General features: G+C 37.8%; 1 protein-coding gene across 1 annotated transcript in view; it reads left to right on the top strand.

Annotated features, from left to right (window-relative positions):
• Window positions 1–11,147, top strand: part of PLCZ1 (phospholipase C zeta 1) — a 46,244-nt gene extending 35,097 nt beyond the window's left edge. The window contains exons 10-12 of the mRNA XM_059404774.1: window positions 6,522–6,654; window positions 10,149–10,298; window positions 11,062–11,147. Coding sequence (XP_059260757.1) covers window positions 6,522–6,654; window positions 10,149–10,298; window positions 11,062–11,147 — 369 coding nt within the window. The remainder of the gene's footprint in view (window positions 1–6,521; window positions 6,655–10,148; window positions 10,299–11,061) is intronic.
• Window positions 11,148–23,173: the final 12,026 nt, after the last annotated feature.

Raw genomic sequence — 23,173 nt, 5'->3', positions numbered from 1 at the left:
AATCCTATGTGGTTTTATTGGGAGCAAAGGTAGTTGTCTAAAATTTATTGTTTCCAATAGTATAGACTTTTTGAAAACTTTCTTATTCTTCTATAACCCAAGTGCTATATTTATTTCCTTTTCTTTTAAATGTCCCTGTATCTTCTGAAAGACCCTTAGCTTTTTCTCTCCTCTTAGTTACAAGCAATTCTATTTTAGATTGTATCTGCACCTGTGGTTTGCAACAAATTGGGTGGGTAGGGCTTTTTGGTCCATCTCTTGGTTTAGCTCGTTGCTCCTAGAACCATATGAACCATTTCAGATTCTGTTCTGGAATTTCGGTACTTGGATTGCTGTCCCTGGTGAGGATTTTTGGGTCTGCAGTTCTGATAGAAGGGAATGCTGCTGGCTGTGCTGTCTGGTGGGGGCTTACCTGCTCTGGTGCCCCAGATGCTCCAACCCAGACAGCATGGCCTTCAGAAGCCTTCCTCTCTAGGCTCCTTCCTCTTGTGTCTTAATGGCACGGGACTTGGGGGACCACTTTCATCCACTTCTGGCCCTAGCCTTTTTGTCCCAGTTGAGAAAGGAGATTTAAGAGCTGTTGCTGTTTTCGAGAGATTAATGTGTAAAGAGAGTAGAGCAAAGTTGAATGAGACAGAAATGATCCTGGCCACTGTGGGAAATAGTACCAGGGAAGACGGTATCGACTTTTTGCTTGGTTGTTAGGGATTTTTCTAATTTTTTAAAAAAGATTTTATTTATTTATTTGACAGACAGTGATCATAGATCTCTGAGGCAGAGAGGCAGCCAGAGAGAGAGAGAGGAGGAAGCAGGCTCCCTGCTGAGCAGAGCAGAAAGCCCAATGTAGGGCTCAATCCCAGGACTCTGAAATCATGACCTGAGCCAAAGGCAGAAGCTTTCACCCATTGAGCCACCCAGGTGCCCCTAATTTTTTTTTTTTTTAAGATTTTATTTGTTTGAGAGAGATATAGAGTGCAAGGAAAAGGGTGGTGGAGAGGGACAAGGACGCTCCATGCTGAGCACAGAGGCTATCTCAGGGCTGGATCCCACAAAACTGAGATTGTGACCTGAGCCAAAATCAAGAGTGGGCTGCTTAACTGACTGAGCCCTGGATCTTGTGACTCTACAAGTAGGGGCATATAGGGTAGAAATAGCCTCCAGCCCTGGATGCAGCCCCCAACCCATTAGTTGATACTCTTTCTAGGATCCAGCAAAATATTCTCCATTAAGTTTGCTTTGCAAATATTATCATAGCTTCGACATTCTTTTTTTTTTAAATTTTAAATTATTTCTTTAAGAGGGAGAGAGAGAGATTACAGAGGGAGAAACGGGTTCCCCACTGAGCAGAGAACCTCATGTGGGACTTGATCTCAGGACCCTGGGATCATGACCCGAGTTAGGCAGATGCATAACTGACTGAGACAGCAAGGCACCCTCTTTTTGAATTTTTTTAATACAAACATTTAAAAGGTTAGTAACTTTTTCTTTTACTTTTTGGTTATGATATAAGCTAGAAAGTATACATTAATATTTTAAGTTCCATTGACTTCTTTTAGTGCCTTTACATTTCTGTTGATCTCTTCAGCCACTATAGTGAGGTAGGTGGTATTTCAACATCTTGCCACATCTGAACCAGTGTCTTCCTGTTGCCTTTTTGTGTGAATGAAAAAAATGCAAAAGGCTGTGTTTTACAACACCAAATGTAGTGTTGTAGTTGCTGTTTCAGTGAGAAAAAGGGATGAAATCAGTAACTTTGTATGGTCCTCTCCTCCTTCTCACAAATCTCCTTGCTGTGCATCTGGGTTTTCCTTTCTCTCTCTCTTTTTCTTCCTCCTAAGTGATTCTTTCTCTCTCAGATTTGTGGGTTCCTTTACTCTACCTACCTCTGACGTATTTGTATTGTTAAGGCTTTTTCTTTTTTTTAAATTTTTAACTTAAATTCAGTTTAGTTAACATATAGCATATTACTATTTTCAGGGGTAGAATTTAGTGATTCATCAGTTGCATATAACACCGAGGCTCATCACATCTCATGCCCTCCTCACCCAGTTACCCCAGCCTCCACTTCCCTCCCCTCCAGCAGCCCTGTCTCCCAGAGTTGAGTCCTTAAGGTTTGCCACCCTCTCTGTTTTTTTTTTTTGCTTTTTTTTAATTAATTTTTTATTTTTTATAAACATATATTTTTATCCCCTCTCTGTTTTTATCTTATTTTATGTTTCCTTCCCTTCCCATATGTTCATCTGTTTTGCTTCTTAAATTTCACATGAATGAAATTATATGTTATCTGTCTGCTATAAACATTGGGGTACATGTATCCCTTCAAATCATTATTTTTGTATCCTTTGGATAAATACCCAGTAGTGCAATTGCTGGGTCATAGGGTAGCTCTATTTTTAACTTTTTGAGGAACCTCCATATTGTTTTCCCGAGTGGCTGCACCAGGTTGCATTCCCACCAACAGATTAAGAGGGTTCCCCTTTCTCTACACCCTTGCCAACAACTCTTGTTTCCTGTCTTGTTAATCTCAGCCATTCTGATCAGTATGAGGTGATATCTCATTGTGGTTTTGATTTCTACTCCCCAGATGCTGAGTGATATGGAGCATTTTTTTCATGTGTCTGTTAGACCAAGGCTTTTTCTTAATCCTCATCTCAAACTAAATATTATCCTATGTCCTTTTATATATATTTATGGTTTTAACTGCCAACAATACTCAAATCTTTAATCTGACTTCATTTCTGGAATGTAAAGACATACTTTAAATATTGTACTTAACATCCTTACCTGTTTAATCCTTGCTCTGTCAACCTTATCATATTAAAGGCTGAACATCCCTCCCTAATCCAATCTTACTTTCTTTAAATGTCATTGAACTCCATTGAATTCATTGTGTCAATTAACTCAGGCTAAAACATTGGGAATCATTCCTCTGTTCCACATCTGTCACTTCCTGTGTCCCATCTCTAAATTTTATTGATTCGAGAAGTCTTCCTTATCCAATCCCTTGGTCTGATTCCATCTGCCACTCTCCACCCCCACCCCTTTTAAGGAATTTGTTACTTGGCATCACATTATTCCAACACATTATAAGTCTTAAGGGTTTTTCACATAGCCTGTCTCAGTCCTGCTGATTATCTTCCACAAGTTGTCCAGAGATGACATGCTCCAGTGCTAATCTCATCATACCTACTTAACGTTTCTTTGGGCGTCATGCTTGCTTGCTTAGTCAGGGCTTAGCCTAATTCTCTAGGCCCATCTCTCACGACTTCTAGTCTTACACTTACTCTATAATCATATGACAATTCCATGCATTACATACGCTTTTTCCTTTGACTGGGTCATTCTTCCATCCCTCACCTGCCTGTTGATTCAGACCCATTTTTCAAGACTTAAGGGTCACTTCTTTTTGGGATTGTTTTCCCCTACACTGAATTAGTTAGGCTTCTTTTTGTAGTTTTGTTTTTTCATACCCCCTATAGGTGCATACACATGCAATACGCCACTCTATTACACAGGCCTCCATCAGAGATATTGCAGGTCTGGTTCCAGACCACCACAAGAAAGTGAATATCACAATAAAGCAAGTCAAATGAACTCTTTGATTCCCCAGAGCATATGAAAGTTATGTTTATACTATAATCTATTAAGTGTGTAATGGTATTATGTCTAAAAAAACAATGTACATACCTTAATTAATACTTTGTCACTAAAAAATGCTAACCATCGTCTGAGCTTTCAGGGGGTCACAGTCTTTTGGCTGGTGGAGGGTATTGCCTGGATGTGGATGGCTGCTGATTGAGGACGGGGGCGCTTGCTCAGGGTGGGGGTGGCTGTGGTATTGTTTGGTCAACTACATTGATGTAGTCTTCTAAGTCCTTTGTTGTCATTTCAAAAATTGTCACAGCATCTTCACCAGGAGTAGATTCCAGCTCAAGAAACTGCTTTCTTTGCTCATATCCATCAGCAACAACTCCTCATCCGTTCAAGTTTGATCATGAGATTTGAATAATTCAGTCACATCTTCAGGCTCAGCTCTGACTGTAGTTCTCTTGCTGTTTCTGCCCCATCTGCCGTCAGAACACACACATGTATTAGTTTGCTGTCTGACATGGACATGCTTGGTGGCACCCCCAAAATAATTACAATAGTAACATCAAAGATCACTGATCACAGATCCCCATAAGAACTATAAGAATAATGACAAAATCTGAAATAGTGTGAGAATTACCAAAATGTGACAGAGGAACATGAAGTGAACCACAGCTGTTGGAAAAATGGTGCCCATAGACTTGTTCATTGCAGAATTGCCACAAACCTTCAGTTTGTAAAAAACTGCAATATCTGCAAAGTAGAAGAAAACAAAACTCAATAACATGGAGTTGCCTGTAATTGTTTATTTACTTGGGCTTGTCTTCCTCTCTTGTCTGAAAGTTCTGGAAGGATAAGGACCATATTTGTTCAAGTCTTCTCCACAGTGCCTGACACAAAGTATATGCTCAATGTATGTCAGTTAGTTGAATGATTTCTTTTTCAATTTGAGAATAGTAAAGAGAATGGATGTGCTCTTTTATTGAGAAAGCAAAGATGGAAGATGCTTACAAATGCCACCTCTTTGTTTCTGAAGGGTCTTATAGAGGGATGTAAGTGACATGATATAAAATAGGCAGGATTAATGATTTTCCTGAGAAACTGCTGCCATAAATATCCATGTGGGTCCTTCTCTCTTGGTTTGATCATTCTGGAGAGCTTTTATTACAACTTGTACAAATTGTTGAAGACATGCTTTGGAAATCAGGAAATCTTGTTTTGCCATTAGCTTTATGTCCTTGATGAAGACATTTCAACATTTCTGATTTAATCTCCCTCATATGCAAATTGAGAGTTTTGGATTAGGTCAATCATTTTCAAACTTATAAAAGTAATGCAACCATTTTCTAAGTTCAAAAATTTTATGCATAAGGCCAATAGATGAAACCAGAGGTACTCTAGTTGACCATCAAGGGTTTTCTTTTTCTTTTCTTTCTTTGTTTCTTTTTTTTTTTTTTTAAAGATTTCATTCATTTATTGGACAGACAGAGATCACAAGTAGGCAGAGAGGCAGGCAGAGAGAGGGAGGGAAGCAGGGTCCCTGCTGAGCAAGGTGCCCGAGGAGGGGCTCCATCCTAGGACTCTGGGATCATGACCCAAGCCGAAGGCAAAGGCTTCCACCCACTGAGCAACCCAGGTGCCCCAGGGGTTTTCTTTTTGACATCTATCTCTGTGGTGGCCCCTGGAAGGGCTCTGTGAATCAGAGTATAAAAAGTATTTGAATAATAACCTCTAAATTTTTTTTCAGGTTTCATATTCAATTGTTATTATTTTTTAGTCAGACAATTTTTTTTTTGACACGAGTTGCACCAAAGCCAAACCTTCTCCATATTGGTAAGGGTCTATTACCTGCGGAGGAGATACTCACCTGGGAAGCTCTGCTATCAGTGTACTTATTGATTATGGCCAATGTTCTAACTTCATCGATGTCTAATTAGGCTGATTGATCAATGCCCATTCTATAGTTGTTGTTAAATATTTGCACAGTCACTCTGGTTTCCAGCTAATGTTATAATATGTGGATATAGGAAAGGAAAAATACACTGACACTTTTTCTTTTTTTTTCCCTCTGTTCCTTCTGTTTCTTTTTTTCCTCTTCCTTTCTTTTCTTTCTTTTTTTTCCAAACAATTATTTATTTTGTTCCTCTTTATTATGATCTTCAGAAATTGAAATTATGCCTCAATTTTTATATCATTATGTTTTACAAATCAGCACACTGAAATAGTGTTTTTCATTTAGACTTTGTCTCTTAAAGACAAAACTTAGTTTCAACAGCTAGTTTGACAATACAAGGTTAAAACTATTGTTAATTACTTTAAGTGTTTCTCTGATACCCAGTCCCTAATATATGTATGAAATCATTGATTTTGTCAGATTCACATTACTTATGATAATATTGATAATAATAGGTAATATAAAATTTTATCATAAATTACCCAAATGTAAATTATACTATCAAAAAGTGCTGTCATAAGAAATTATGCAGTGTTTCTTTCTTATATTTTAGAAGTAGTATTACTATTATTTCTATTTTTTTACTATTTACATGTAGTATGAATTTCAACATAGTTCATGTTGACAGAGTAATTCAGCCTGAATTACAGTAGACTATGATTATAATAATACTTTTAAGCAATGCCTTATGACAACTATAATAAAGACTTTAAGAATAAAAAAATATGTTGAACTATAAAACTCAATGTGAATTTTACTATAATTATATACTGGTAAAATGGAATAATGTAGACATATTCCTAGTATTCACCTTGAGGATAAGAGTTAAGGTTTAAAATGTGCATTATATTCCATTTTTAATTTTTTTGTGGGAACTGAGAGTCTGTCATTTTTTTGGTATATATATTTTATTTTGAAATTACATGATTACACAGTTTGAAATCCTATTAAATTTTTGCATTCAAATATTTTTGTGCAGCTTATCAGTGGTATCCAGTTACCTCCCAGTAACAATTCATCATCTAACAAAGCTAACACACTAGTGATTCTAGAAATTTTTGGTGTTCCAGATGATCATGTGAGACAGCAGACTCGTGTAATTAAAAGAAATGGTGAGCTCCTAATATATTTTTATTGAACTTCTACTAGGCTTCTTGTTGGAAAGCTTAAAATTTATTTATTTATAGAATTTTGAGACATCTTTATTATTCATAAGACAAGGGCTTTGCATTAGGTTTAAGATGACCAAAGTGTTATATGCAGCGAAAACAATCTGATAATGATTCAATGTATTGTTTAGATGTATTTTCAGATTACAGATACAAAAGTTAATCTAACCTGAAAAATTACTACCTTTTTTTTCACTTTGACCTCCTTTTTATGTCTCTTCCTATATTGCTGAATTAAAGGGACATTTTGATGGCTGCAAGTCTACTTAGCTTCTAGCCTTTGTGTAAAATAAAGAACATATGATTTTTCTGATATAGTATATTTCCCATTTTTATTTCACTGTTTGAATTATTTTAGATCAAAGGTCTATGGTTTTTGGCTCTGGCTAAGGATGCCATAGAAACCTCCTCATACTATATTTGGATTCATAATTCAGTCATTTTTGCCAGAAGGGAAATGTAGGAATGGAAGAAATGACTTGGGTAAGATTTTTAGTTCCAGCATCCCGTGATATTTTATGTAATACACTACTAACAGCATCACATCTTCGCTGAGGTGGAAGTCATTAAGGACATTAAAGTGTAGATTCCTGGGATTGACCTTTAGTCAGGGTCACCTTGGAGAAGACCTTGGAACTGACTCCTGAGTCTAGAATCTTCTTTGTGTGGATATTTCCAAAGTGTAGAGGGCTTCAGTTCAGAGTCTGCAAATATGTGCCCAGTTAAATGGCACCAATGAAAAAACAGGTGCAGTCATACTACTCTTTCTTTTTTTTTCCCCCTTCGGTGATAATCTCTAATAATACCCACCATCTGTCCTTGTATTGACACCCCAAATACTCCTCCAGTGTTTCCCTCGGGCAAAGGGTATGGAAGAAAGATGTGGGAAATTTTGGCTACCTTATCCTAGGTTATCTATAGGAAAGGATGTTGGTGATGACTCATCGGCTTATTTGGCAAGCCTTGGATTTGAAGGCATACTACAATGGCAGTGTCATGAAAAGGTAACTGCTTACGTCAGCAAGCTTGTAGTACCCTATCTCTTGTTCTCTCCATCCCCCTACTTGAATCTTCATGACAAAATGCATAGACCATTTATTTATTCTTATAATATGATTATAATAATATATATTATATAATTATATGATATATAATCATATTATAATATGATTCTAGTTCCCATTAGAATTTAGATTATATCCCTGAGTTTTATGGAAATATTCCTACAGAAATTAAATTTACTTTATCTAACAATACTGAGCCTCTGTTATTAGAAGCCAGGTGATCAGTATCAAGGAAACTTAAAATCTCTGTGTACTTAATGTATTACTATGTATGTCCAAATCAACTCTATTGAAGATAGTTTTCAATTTGATATGGGAGATAAGATACAATAAAACTAGTATGATAGAGTCGTTAGTATTTCAAGGAAGGTAAAAGAATTCTAGTGGAACAGGCAAATTGGGAGATGGTTCTTGGAGAATTAATAGAATTTTTTACAGAGATTGAGCCCTAAAACCTGGAGAAGACTAAATCCAAACACGCTAGGGAAAAATACAGAAGTTTAATATGGGTGAAATACAGGGTGAGGTAAAATGAAAAAGTTATGTTGGGGATGGTCATGGAAAATTGGGAAAGGCATGATAAGGTGTTGGGTAATGTCTTTTCTGTAGAAAATGAACAAAATTAAAACTCTTAAACAGGGAGATAGCACTAACATAGTTGAGCTTTAGGGAGATTGTTTCTGCAGATTGGGTAGAAAGCAGTGTATGCAAGGAGATGAGAATTACAAAATAGAGTCAGGATATGATTCATGGCGAGAGGGTGAGGAATTCCAGTCAAAGAAGGCCCATGGCATCAGAAAAGGAGTGGAGGATGCACATGAGGAAGACTAGCAGGAACAAAAGTCTAGGTAGCTGGACAAGGGGGATCCTAGGATGGCTTAGCTACTAAAGTAATTGTGGTAGAATAAGAGAAATGAGAGTCTGGAAGGAAAAAGATCACGTTTGGATAAGGTGTGGAAGTAATTTTTCAGTTTTGGTCACGCTAGAGAAAACTGTGCTTGTCACCATCAGATGTGGTGTCCTCCTCTCCCTCTTTCCTTCCTCTCTTCCTCCCTTCCTTCCTTCCTTCCTTCCTTCCTTCCTTCTTTCCTTCCTTCCTTCCTTCCTTCCTTCCTTCCTTCCTTCCTTCCTTCCTTCTTTCTCTCTCTTTCTTTCTTCTTCTTTATTAAAAGGGCTTTCTTAAATGATACGTATGATTTGTGTGTGTATGTGTGTGTGTGAGAGAGAGTTTATAGGGAAGTAGGGTTAGAGGAGGAAGACAAATCAGTATAAGAATTTTGTGCCCATTTTAAAGTGTCTATAAAAAAATTGACTCTTAGATCTGCCCTTGCACTCCATGGAATTAATTCTTTTCTTAAGCCAAAGTAATATATTCATTATACCAGCATGAGCCAATTGGTTTAATATTTTCATGGGCATAGACTTCATCCTGGATTGCTATCTGGTAAATGTGTGCTTGTGACCACAGAGTCACCCAGAAAACAGAAAATGTAATTAGTCACAAATTCTTTAATGCTTCTGGAAAAGTAACTTGAAGAACAAAACCTACTTACGTAGCAAGCATAGCATTACCTTTGTACATGAAAGTGATACATATTATTTCTCTCTGAACCTAAGTAGACTATATATTTGATCTGGATGTGAATTTCTTGATTCCATTAAATTATGCTTAAGTATTGGATGATTTGGGTTATATTTTGACACAATTTGGATTTCTTATTTGGCAAGAGATTGTTGTTTGGATGATTATTTTGCTGAAGATCTAAATGACTCAACACCTGGGACTTTAAAATGAGCACTTATTCAAAAGAAGGATCAAAGGCTGGCTTTGGAGCACCTAGCTCTCAGGCCAACAACTATCTACGGAGCTCATCCCATAATAGGAGCTGGTATAGAAAAATGACGGCATTTAACTCCTCTGTTAGGGAAATGCCCGAACCCAGCAGTCATATTGCCAAGTGTTGAAATGCTTCGCTCTGAAATTGGACTCCATTTGTTTGAATTCCTGCCTTGTCACTTACTGGCTGTGTATGTGAAACCTTGAGGAAGTTACGTAACATCTTTCTGGCTCAATTTTCTCATCCATAAATGTGAATAGTAATAACCCTGATGGGTTATTGTAAGGTTGAAATGAGATTATCTACTTAAAGCTCTTATCATATTGCCCAGCAATACTAAAAACCCAATAATTATTGTTATTGTCATCAATATTCCTTTCTCAATGGGTGTGTGAAAAATTCAAGTGCTCTAAAACATAAACCATTAATATTAGTAAGTGTTGAAAAGAAAAAAATTTCAGAGAACAGATACCATGCAGTACTCCCTAGACATAGTGTCTATGATTCTTTGATGACATCTTCCTTTATATTTCAGCTTTTTGTCCAAGATGGAATGAAACATTCACATTCATTATTCAGGTGCCAGAATTGGCTCTGATACGTTTTGTTGTTGAAAGTCAAGGTCTAATAACTGGAAATGAGTTTCTTGGCCAATATACTTTACCAGTTCTATGCATGAACAAAGGTAATATTCTGAAAAGTAAGATGATTGTGCTGACCATTAGAACTTGCATTTACCAAAGAAACAAATTGATACATCAGATAGCTCTATCCATGACAGTCAGAGGTAAAGGAACTTCTATGCATTGACACATATTTTCTCTCAGTGGTAGTATAGAAATGTGTTCTCATGTGGAAGGTGGGATTGTGGTTTGGGATTGCTAGGAAGATAAATTAGACAAACATGGCATGTCTTAGCATTTCTTTACATGTATCATTGCTCTTTTGTTTCAATTAAGACTGATCATGACTACCACAGAGAAATAAAGCATGGGAATCAAAGAGAAGGGAGAAGCAGGGACTCATCTTCCAGCCCATAAGGGCCTGGGAGCCCAAGATGATCCTTTCTTGACTCTTTCCAGGGCCGACTTAATGTTGCCGTCAGCTTGCAGAGGTGATTTATACAATGCCCCGAATTACCTTGTCTCAGTGTGTTTACTTCTCTAGCACCATCTGAGCGGTATCCCAGAACCAGAGTCTTCCTGCAGCAGAAGGGTGGTGGCGAATTTAGCATACTGCACTTTGAGGGAGAAGTTTGATCTATGTGCTTAGTGTTTGGCAGTAAGAAGTAGAATCGAAACTTCAGATATTTTCTCTTATATGCAAGAGGAATATAACAATGTGGTCATAGTTTTTCCATAGGCTTAGTAAAGATAGTCTCAGTAGCACTATCGAGAACACTACTGATTGATTTTTATTGTCCTAATTGGATATGATTCCTTTCGCAGGCTACCGTCGTGTTCCTCTGTTTTCCAAAATGGGCGAGAGCCTTGAGCCAGCTGCACTGTTTATTTATGTGTGGTACGTCAGATAGCAACCAAAATCCCTGACATATTGTTAGCTATACATCTTAATAAAACAGCCAAAACAAATGTCTATACATTTTTTCTTTATTTAAAAACATAAAGCAAAAGAATTACTTACAAAAACAGAAATATTGAGCAAATTCCCCTTTAACTGACAAAACAGAATAGTGGAGAAAAAGAAAGCAAAACCGTTCAGAGGGTCCTGACACTGTGGGCCTCCTGTAGCCCAGTTTTGCTGCACCCCCACCCCCCACCCCGCCGCTCCCCTGCTGTCTGCTGAGGCTGCTCTTCAACTAGCTTGTGTCATTTTAAATGAGTAGAACTTCCAAGCTCTTAAAATATGTCTGATTATACAAGATATGTTGGCAAATATTTATCAGTAAAAAGAACTGTAAAATTTAAGAGTGTTTTAACTTCTAGACACCCACTGCCGCATGTTGTAGTGAACTGGAATTAGATTCTCAGGTGCTCTGTGCCCTTTTACATCCTAGATAGTGATTAGCCCCTGCCTCCTGCTCCTGCTAGTTTTTAGATGCTGGGCATTGGGTTTGGTATCCTGTAATTACACAGATATTTTTATGAGTGCCTATCAAATTGATTTGCAGTCAAACTGTTCAATCTCCCTATCTGTAAAAGAAATCTACTCTGTCGACTTTTGTGCTTGGATCTCTGAATTCACACTATTTTTTGAATCTGTGCTAAATGTACTTTGAAGATGGTCTTTGGTCAGAGATGAGATTCCTGTGCTATTTTATATGCTGAGCTTCTCACCATCAGCAGCACTTTGATTTACTCAGTGTCCTATGCAGAGTAATATAGTTCCTTATTAACTCTTCTTCAGAAAAACCCCAGGGATGTTAATACTTATTCTGTCATTGTTATATGGGAGTGAGGCAAAAGTATGCAGCACAATTTTTGACTAATTAGGGAATGCTCATAATTCAGATTTAATTTCAACAAATTAAAACTGAACTTATGACTAAAATAACAAAAATGACTTTGAGATGTTTACTTTTACTAATGCATTCTCTCTTGATGGCCAGAAAAATACAAAATAACCCAGCTACTTTATTTTACTACTATGGTTTACCCTCAGAACCACATATTTAAAAGAAAGATGCCACTGGAATTCAAATACCCAAGTCATAAGCAGTGAGAAAAGTCCTAGTATATCATCAATGAGATACTCCCTCATGGCCGTTCTAGGGTTAAGGGTGTGGTGCCCTCTTCCCAGTGGTGAGGCATAGCCAGTTCTTTTATTTTGTCAGATAATAGAAAGATCTTATTTGAATTATTCATTGTATAGTCTAATAGCAGGTGGGGTGTTCAGCCCATTGACCCAAGGCCTTAAGCCTTTTAAACTCCTAAAGTCTTCAGAAGATCTGGAATTCCATGAGATTTAAAGACTCTGATCAGGTGAGTTTTTGCAGAAGTGCACTAATTCTGCAGCAGGATAAACTTCTATTTCTTATACCATTAAGATTTGAAATGAGGTAGAAAAAATGATATATACATTTTTCCCTCACTTTTGTTCAGTACTAACCAAATTCAGCTCACTAACTTTGAAGAACAAATCTTTCATTTTTTGATATCCCACTCTGCCTCAGAAATGCACTTTTGAAAGAAAATACTAGATCATTTTATTTCCTGTCCGGTGATCTTATAATGTCTTTTAACATCTTTGGTCCCATTTTTTGTATGCATTTACTTTCCTTTTGAATTGAACTAGAGTATTAGTACTACGACTACTACGAGTATGACCACACTACTACTACTACTACTACTATTAATTTTCTTACAATAGAAACTACCATAGAAACTCCACGGCCAGGGAATTTTCTCGTTTTAGGGAAGGTTGGGAATGATTTGAGAGACCAGCTTTGATTCGTGCTGTCTAAACATGATTTTTTTGAAAGATTTTGTTTATTTATTTATTTTGGAGAGAGAAAGTGAGCACACAGAGCATGGTGAGAGGAGTGGCAGAAGAGGAGGAGAGAGAGAGAATCTCAAGCAGACTCCATTCTAAGGATGGAGCCCAAGGCAGAGCTCCATCTGAGGACCCACTGAGACTGTGATCTGATCCAAAATCAAGATCAGCCACTTAACCCATTGAGCCACCCAGGTCCCCCTAAGCATAATTCACTTTCAGAAAAAAATAGGCTTGGTGAGTGGAAAGATTTATACAAAGAAATAGAAGAAAGGGCTAAATGAACCCCTGGCTGTGGCAACAGAAGACCTTCTGTCTTTTAAATTCTCAGTTGAGATGTCAGTTCCTTGGGGGAAGCCATCCACCATCTCTTAGACTAGGTCATGTTCCTTGGTGTATGTTTCCATACAACTGACAGGATGACAGCTAGGAACTGACATTGCACTATCAGGTGGGCCCTGTCATTAGGAGCTGACCTGACACTTGCAGTTAGACCATGGTGTCTGTCCTGTTGAACATGACTGGCTTCACAGAACAGCATTAGATAAGACCACTCTGACCATGACTGAGCACATGAATATTGTCCAAAAATAAAAATGCCAAATGTTCTCCTATCTTGGCTAACATGAGTGACTGTTGATTCTTTTTTATTTTTATTTTCTTTTAAGATTTTATTTATTTATTTGAGTGAGAGAGAACACAAGTGAGAAGGAGGGGCAGAGAGAAAGGGAAAAGCAGACTACTCAGTGAGCAGAGAGCCCAAGGTGGGACTTGATCACAGGACCGTGAGATCATGACCTGAGCCGAAGGCAGACGCTTAACCAACTGAGCCACCCAGGCACCCCTAGACTGTTGATTCTTTACCAATTATCCTTTTGCCTTGATTCATTGTTTTTGTTTTTTTTTTTAACCTAAGGTTTTTTTTTTGTTTTTTTTTTTTTAAGATTTTATTTATTTACTTGACAGACAGAGATCACAAGTAGGCAGACAGGCAGGCAGAGAGAGAGGAGGAAGCAGGCTCCCTGCCAAGCAGAGAGCCCGATGTGGGGCTTGGTCCCAGGACCCTGAGATCATGACCTGAGCCGAAGGCAGAGGCTTTAACCCACTGAGCCACCCAGGCGTCCTGATTCATTGTTTTTATCTTATGGATAAGATTTATTCCAATCATAGAAATGCCCCCTACTCTTGACAACATCCAATGCAGAGAAGAGCCCTACATCCTTGAAACACGCCCTCCCCCCACCCAATCATCTAACACATGTCCAAATCCAATCATAAGTGCTTTTCAACATCCTTTTACTGAGATGCCCTGTGGTACCCTGTTTGTGGCCCCCCCTCCTCATTGCAATGATCAATAAGCCCAACTTTATATGTTCCTGGTGATCGTTAGCTGGTGGGCATTGACAAAAACCTGGCTTCTCCTTCTGTAATACACATGACCTTGTAGGGATCAGTGTGACAGGAAAGTTTTGTTATGTTGTTGATTTTGACCTTTTCTCTCTCTTTTCTGCTTGTGCTTGTTTAGAGCCTCAGAATGCATAGAGAGCACAATCTCCCCCTTTAGACTTCCTCTGACTTTTGTTTGGGTGATGGTGGCTACCAGAGGCCAGTGATGCTGGTTGCTGAGGAGTCAAGTTGCCCTATCTCTGAAAGAAGTATGGAGAAGCTCCCAGTAGTTATAAAAAAGAAGTCTTTATTTTCATTTTGTGTATGGGGAGTGTATGGTGATTTTGAGGGACACAGACAATGCACCCAAGAGAGTGCCTCCAAGGGTTGCAGATTTCAAGGGATGTTTGAGAACCACAATGGTGAGAAGCTCATGTTGTGCACTGGTGTAGAGAAAATGGAATCACTCTCAGCGAAGCCCTTATGAGCTTGAACGATGAACATTTTATTGGGAGAACATATGAGTTTCATTTTTCAGGAGTTATTAGGATTCCATAATCTTGGTGCTACATAAACATTTATTAAATTGCATTTATTTCAAAGGAATAACCCTCTGGCCATATTTGTACTAACAAAGGATTCTTATGATGTGGTTTGGATTCTTAGGCCATAAGTTTGAGCTCTCGGTGTAATCAGAGCAAACATTTTCCCCAGCCTCTAGAGATTTCCGTTTCACACATCAAAGGGGTGGATTAAAGTGGGATTTCAATTTAGGAGAGATTGGAATCTGTGTGTCTTGTGTAAGACACCCAGCCCAACACCTGGCAGTAGTGGGGAGAGAGTTGAAGCTAAGTGCCGTACAAACCTACACAGTTTCAGCAACCAGTGCCTTCTTTCTAATTCCCATGTATATACAATTTAACTTTCACACTTTCAGTCATCTTCCCTGTTCTTCCCCCAATGTGATTCTTTTCAAATATGATGCATATCCGCAGTGTTAGCAGTACCTAACACGTGCCGAATGTTAAACATAATTAACCTAAATCCTTTTAGCAATCCCATGTTTTATTGGTGATGAAACAGCCCCAGAAACATTGAGTTGCCTAAGGTCTACAATAAATGCCAGAATCTGCGTTACTGATCCAGGGCAGTCTGGAAAAAAATTAAATGTGTTGATTACATCACACATTACGCAAAAATTAACTAAAAATGGGTTATAGGCCTAAATGTCAAAGTAGGAAATAAAAACAAAAACTATAAAACTTTTAGAAGAAAGAATATCTTTGTGACTTTGGGGTAGGTGAAGGTTTGTTGGAACATTAAAGCATGTCATATATAAAAGAGATGGTAATGAACTTCATTTAAAAAAGAAATTTTGCTTTATGAAATATGAAAATGAAAAGTCAATCTACAGGATGGAGAGTATTTTTAACATATCTATGAAGAGACCTGTATATACACTCTATAAAGTATACTCACAAGTCAATAAGACAGCCCAGTAAAAATGAGCAAAATATTTGAACGTGTGCTTCCAAAAGGAAAATATATAAGTGCCCGATAAGTGTATAAAAATCATGAATTATTAGGGAAATACAAATTGAAAGTTCAATGATTTACCAATAGAATGGTTAAAATAGAATAAAAGGGGCCATAAGGATGTTGGGGAGGAGGTAGAAACTGAAATTTTTATTCTTTGCAAATTGGAATGTAAAATGGTACAATCACTTTGGAAAGTTTGGAAACTTTGGGTAGTTTCTTATAAAATGGAACATATACATTCATATGACTCAGCTATTCCCCATATATTCCCCATATACCTAACACATGACTCCTAGATATTTACCCAAGAGAAATGAAAACATATGCCTGCATAATACTTTATTTATATACATTTTAGGATTTTATTTATTTATTCATGAGAGACAGAGAGAGACAGATGCAGAGGGAGAAGCAGGCTCCCTGTGGGACTCAATCCCAGGACCTCAGGATCATGACCTGAGCTGAAAGCAGACACTTAACCAACTGAGCCCCACAGGTGCCCTATCTGCACCACACTTTATATGTATGATTGTCAATAGCAGTTTTATTTGTAATAGCTACAAACTGGGAACTACCCAACTGCCCATCAACAGGTGAATGGATAGACAAATTGCGTTATATCCATATAATGGAATATTATTTAATGCCATAAAATGATAAAAAGGACTAAACTATTGCAACATGCATAAATATCGATGAACCTCAAAATCATGATGAATAAGTACGTATTGCAAATAAGTACACATTGTGTGGTTCTAACTATTTACAATTACAGAAAGTGCAAGCTATAGTGACAAATCAGTGAAGCGGGTTCAGGATAGAAGTCAGGCTGGATTAAAAGGAATTACAAGGAAACTTTTGGAAGTGATGGAAATGTTTTCTTGATTGTGGTGATGCTTTAATAAAGGTGTATATGTGTCAAACTGCTCAAATTTTTTACACTTGAAACGTGAGGTTTATTGATCTTCAATTAGGTCTCAAAAAAGTTGAAAAAATAAAGACTCTAAGAAAATAATATAGTCTCAGTTCTCTTTTGGGCATTCTCACCAGTAACCTGCATCGATGGTACAGAGAAGGTTTTCCTGACTCGGCTGGGACAACATATGTTCTGACATTAAGATCAGCTAATCCTCTAATCAGATCAGGGAATATAAAGTTCCCTAAATTGGAGGGCACAAGACTGAGTGGAATGGTGAGCACAGAGCACTATTCTAGAGTCTGTGGGGAGCTGGACTTGACTTGACTTGCAGGGAGCTGCTTATGCAACGTTTACGACCCAACCACATACACTGGACACCATTCCTTTAGCCAAGGAACACATTTCTAATATCCCTTAAGCTAACTGACATACTCTATTGTGTATATACAGTCAGGGATATTTGAAGTCCATAACTTTGGAGTGCAGATTCCTCACTAGATTTTGTTTTTTTTTTTAAGATTTTATTTATTTATTTCAGAGAGAGAGTATAAGCAGGGGAAGGGCAGAGGGAGAGGGAGAAGCAGACTCCCTGATGAGCAGGGAGACTGATGCTGGACTTGGGATTTGATCCCAGGACCCTGGGATCATGGCCTGAGCCGAAGGTGGACGCTCAACCACTGAACCACCCAGGTGCCCCTGTTTTTGTTTTTAAAGTAATAGAAGTTTATTAAGTGAAGATACAGAAAAAGCTCTCAAGAGTGAGAGGGGTCCCGACAGGGTTGCCCCCTCATTAGAGTTTTTTAAATTTTAACTAATCTTTTCAGGAGGTCTATTAAAACTAATTTATGCACACACAAATATACACATATACCACATATACAAACACACATACATGTGCACACACACACTCATATATTGCATGTTTTATTCTGAAGCTAGTAAATTATGGATATTTAAACCAAAGCAAAGGCTAGACTTGTGCTTGACTTTTTTAGGTCTATTTAAAATACCCAAATAATTATTTTTGTTCTTAGTTTAGACCAGTGGTTTTCAACTTATCTGCACACTGGAGTCATTTAGAACATTAAAAAAATATTTGCAGAGATTCTGGTAAAATTGGTATGGCATTTGCTTGAGCATTGGGATTTTAAAAAGCTCTTCAGTGTATTGGAATCCAAGGCTTTCTAGGTATGGTCCTCAAACCAGTTCAATAGCATAATCGGAGGACTGTTTAGAAATGCAAAGGCTGTGAGGAGAAGGCTAACAGGGGATTGAAGAGAGAGAAAAGAATGAATTCAGTGCGTGTCTTTCTCTGATTCTTCCCCATGAAGTCACCTTCAAGAGGTCGTAGTCCTCAGTGTGACTTGCTTCTCTGGATTCTGGTCTGTAAGAGAGTTCGAGTCACAAAATAACATGTCAACGAATGAAAACAAATATTCTGATTTTCTTTTATTCTTCAAGTGTGATGCATTGCAGGAACAGAAATTAGCCTCTGGCATATGGAATGTTAAACATATATTAAATGCTACAAATTTATTTTTTAGGTAGTTTGTTTACTCAGAATTTATATTAGTTCCCTCTTTTTTCAAGGTATTTGACTTGATTCTAAACTCTATATTAAAACTTACATGATGAGAGATAATGTGTTAAATGATCCAGTGAGAAATGAGGGAGCTAGCACACAGCATCATGAGCAAAAGCAGAGAAATAATAAATCAAAAGCCTAACTTAATTCAAGGAAGTTTTTGGCTAGATGAACAATGACGATTGAGCCTGGGGGCTAGAACCAGATTGTTGCAGGAGAGGCAGTTCATAACAGAGGTGTTGAGAACTAAGAACAAGGTGACAGCTATATTTTCTCATTAAAAGACAGTCATGCAAAACAGTTGTCTGAAGTAAAATATGTAAATGGTACCAAACTACAAATCATGATACACCATGATATCAAATAATATCTTTGATTCTTTTTTGAGATTAAAAAATAATAATTACTTATTTGACAGAGAGCAAGAGAGCACAAGCAGAGAAAGCAGTAGAGAGAGGGAGAAGCAGGCTCTGCGCTGAGCAAGGAGCCTGACGTGGGGCTTGATCCCAGGATACTGAAATCATGACCTGAGGGGAAGGCAGAAGCTTAACCATCTGAGCCACCCAGGTGCCCCTTTTTTATTCTTTTTGGTATTTTGAAAAAAATTCAAAGCTCCTTTCCCTCATCATTTCTCTAGAGCATGCCATCCCACAGGATTGTCTGCTGAGATAGAACCTTCCATGCTCCTCTGTCCAGTAAGGGAACCACCAGCTGCTCATGATTATTCACCACGGGTGACATAGCTAATGTCGCTGAGGAAATGAATTTGTAGTTTTGCTTTAATTTAAACTGAAGTAACCCCATGGGGCAGGTGCCTACCCTACAGGTGGGTAGAGCTCTGGAGAGCTGCCCTTGCTTCTGCTCTTCTTGGTTTCAGGCTCTTTCCATTATGCTGACTTGCACACCATCTCTTATGCCACAAAAAGGACATGATAATTATTATGTCATTTTCTTTTTTTTTTTTTTTAAAGATTTTATTTATTTATTTGACAGAGAGAGAGATCACAAGTAGGCAGAGAGGCAGGCAGAGAGAGAGAGAGAGGAAGGGAAGCAGGCTCCCTGCTGAGCAGAGAGCCCGATTCGGGGCTCGATCCCAGGACCCTGGCATCATGACCTGAGCCGAAGGCAGAGGCTTAATCCACTGAGCCACCCAGGCGCCCCTATTATGTCATTTTCTGATATGTATTTCTTTCTAGCCCTCCTCAGTCTGTTGTGGATCCAGTCCACTAAGACAATACAATATCTTATTTGGATACCATTTAGCAGCTTACAAAATGTTTTCACACACAGTATTTAGTTTGATCCCATATATAACTACAAACTGCTTTTCTGAAGTGATTCCCCCAAGTGAAAGTTTCCTGATTTGATCAAGTGAAGGAGCTCATGTAAAGGAATATTTGACTGACAATATAAACATTGGTATTTTGAGATATTCTAGAAAAATGCTTAAATTGTTCAGTGATAATGTGAAAAGAATACTCAATTGAACATCAGGAGACCATGTCTGCTACCATTGATGATCATGATAATAATGATAATGATAATAGTAGCAATAAAGAAATTTATTATGTGCCAACAATATTCCAAGCATTGTGCTAAGTGTTTCATATGCATTCCCTAGTTTAATCCTCATGGCAATCCCAGAAGATTTTTTCATATAAAGACACTAAAAATTAAAGAGGTTAAGAAATGTGTTCAAAATAATATATTGAAGTTGTCTTGGTAGAGCACTTTACCTCTCATTGCCAATTTACTTCTTTTTAAAAGTGAGGTTTCTGAACCAAATAATCTTGTTGCTTGTATGTGGTATGTGTAAGTTTTGTAATTGTGGAAATGTAGCAATTGGGTATAAGATAACTTTTGAAAAATGTTATTTCCTGAAACACTTTATTTTTATATTGATCTTATTTTAAGGTAGCATATTTCTACTCATTGATGTGATATATTATCATATCAAACTGAATGCTTGTGTCCCTCCCAAAATTCGTCTGCTGAAGCCCTAGTCCCCACTGTGGTCTTATTAGGAGGTGGGCCTTTGGGAGGTAATTAAGTTTAGATGAGGTCATAAGGTCAGAGCCCCCGTGAGGGGATTTGTGCGCTTATAGGAGGAGAAAGGGTCACAAGAGCGTTTCTTTTCACCATATAAGGTTATAATGAGAAGGTGGTAGTCTGCAAGCCAGGAGGAGAGCTCTCATCAGGAGCCAAATCTATTGGTGCCTTGACTGTGGACTTCCCAGTTTCTAGAACTGTGAGGAACAAATGTCTGTTTTTTAAGTCATTCAGTCTATGGTATTTTATTCTAGCAGCCTGAGCTAAGACAGTATCTTAGCTAAGACAGTATCTTCTAGATCTTGCTGAGAACATGAATTAGATTTCTGTATGTGGTTTCAGCTCCAAACCAGTCTGACCTCTTTATTTTAATTTTTTTAGATATTATTTCTACTGAAGTGTAGTTGACATCCAATATTATATTAAGTTCGGGTGTGCAATGTAGTGACTCAACACTTATATACATTGACAAGTGATCACCTTGGTGATCTGACACCATACAAAGTTGTTATAATATTATTAACTATGTTTCCTATGCTCTATATTATCTTATTTATTTTATAAGTTTGCACCTTTAATTCGCTCCCCCTATTTTGCTCATTCTGCCACCCCCTCCATATGAGTTAGATTTTTAGAAAATGAGGATAAGTAATGCCTACCAGATTTATGATAAAGATCAACTGGAATAATATATATAAAATGTTTACTACTACTGTGTCTGGTGCATAATAAGGACAAAAAATAAGGATAAAAAATGTAAATATAATTGAAATGGAATATAGCTCAGTGATTAAGAGGATGAATTCTGGCATTTGATTTCTTAGGTTCATAGGCTCTGCTACCTACTAGCTGAGGGACCTTGGGAGAATTACTTAACTTTTTTTTTTCTTTTTATTTTCACATTAGGGGTATCAAGATAATAACATTGTAACAAGGATTGTATTGACAAATGTATGTAAAGAATGTAAATGTATGTAAAAAATGTAAAGAATTTGAGACAGTGCCTGAAACATGAGTGCCCATACATATTAGCTATTGTCAGTATTATCATCATGTTTGCATTAGTTTTTTCCAACAGGAGATGCTACCCTGATTACTCCCCTAAAGCTTCTCTAGGATTAATTTTCTCCTGCAACAAATGGTTTTTGGGGAGGGGGGCATCTCTGATCACATTTGTAATTGAAAATCTAAAAAAAGATCAATCAGAATTTTTGCTAGGTAAGCTTCCTCTGCACTTGTGTGTCCTGATGTGTGAGTAGATGTGAATCAGAGCCAGGGCAGGCCTGAAATGCATGTCAGCAGGCAGCATGCCCAGGCAGCAAGCTTTGGAGTTTGAGCACTTCTACCCAGAGAGGGACAAATCTCTTTCTTGTGGGCTGGCAGTGAGTTACTCTGCAGTGAGAAGAGCCTTGACAATGAAAGATGAATCACACTCTGTTCTGTGGGCTTCCCCAGGGCGTAGGTCTTTTGTCTTCAGGGTGTCAGAGATGGAGGTCCAGCACTCACGGTTTCCTTGAGGAAGGCAGGGGTGTGTAGGGCTGCAGCTCCAGGGCTCCGGGGGTGGGAAAGGCTAGTGCTGCTAGGGTTGCTCTCAGTTCCTGTCTCACCTGAGTAATTTTGATGCTGTGTGTGTATGGAGGTTGGGTTCCAGCTGGTTTCCAATAGATGAGCAAGGCTTGGCTCTCAAAAATGTTCTTCTTTTAAATCACCTCAGCTTAGTAAACTGTTAAAACTGGTAAAATGACAAAGATGTATTCCTAGATTCTCCAACTTTTCAAGGAATTATCATCAGTGGGGAGCTTCCTGATGAATAGAAATCTATTATAGAAAAATTGTATGTGTGTTTCTTCTTAAGAAGAAGTAACAACTTTAAGAGTAACATTTTTAATGTGATATTCTATAGAAGACAGTATTGAAGGTATGGTTGTTGTTCTCGCAAATACCACTATCCGGTGGTTTCTGGGAGGCACAGGCGGTTAGGATAATGAGGAGGTAGAGGGGGACATTTCTCATAATACAATTTGAGACTGAGAGACAGGTGTTTGTTTGTTTAAGCATAATTATCGATAGAAGATGTTAAATAGATATTCATTTTGACAATATCAGGAATCTGATTATCTTTTAGGTATTATCTCCTGAAGGTAGACTTTAGATAAAAAAATTTTCCTATCACTTCTATTCTTCCTTGGGATCCAAAGTGCTCCCCACCTCCCCACCCAATTCCTTACCCTGTGCTGTTCACTAGGAAAGGAATCTAGAGCTGTGGGCGACTCCCTTCAACTTCGCGCAGAGTGCTGTGGTAGAAAGAGCATGGACTTTGAATTCAGGCTAGAACTGACTACTGGGTTCAAAAATATTTCTTGACTTTTTTGAGATTTCTTTTTTTTTCTTTTCTTTTTTTAAAAATGGAGATACCATTGCTTATCTTACTGTGAAGACTAAATCACGCACTATGGGCAGAGTGCCTCATGCATATAGATCTTCAACAAATGTTAGTTTGTTTCCCCTTTCTCACTACAGGAGTTAGTGAACAAACACCAAACACGTTAACTAAGAAAGAAACTCAGGCAAAAGCAAAGGCAAAGGCAACAATGTCTGAAGATATATATATATATATATATATATATAT

The sequence above is a fragment of the Mustela nigripes genome, chromosome 6 (assembly GCF_022355385.1).
Source record: "Mustela nigripes isolate SB6536 chromosome 6, MUSNIG.SB6536, whole genome shotgun sequence".
Lineage (NCBI taxonomy): Eukaryota > Metazoa > Chordata > Mammalia > Carnivora > Mustelidae > Mustela > Mustela nigripes.
The sequence above is the reverse complement of the archived record's forward strand: the minus strand, read 5'-3'. Positions and strand labels throughout refer to the sequence as shown.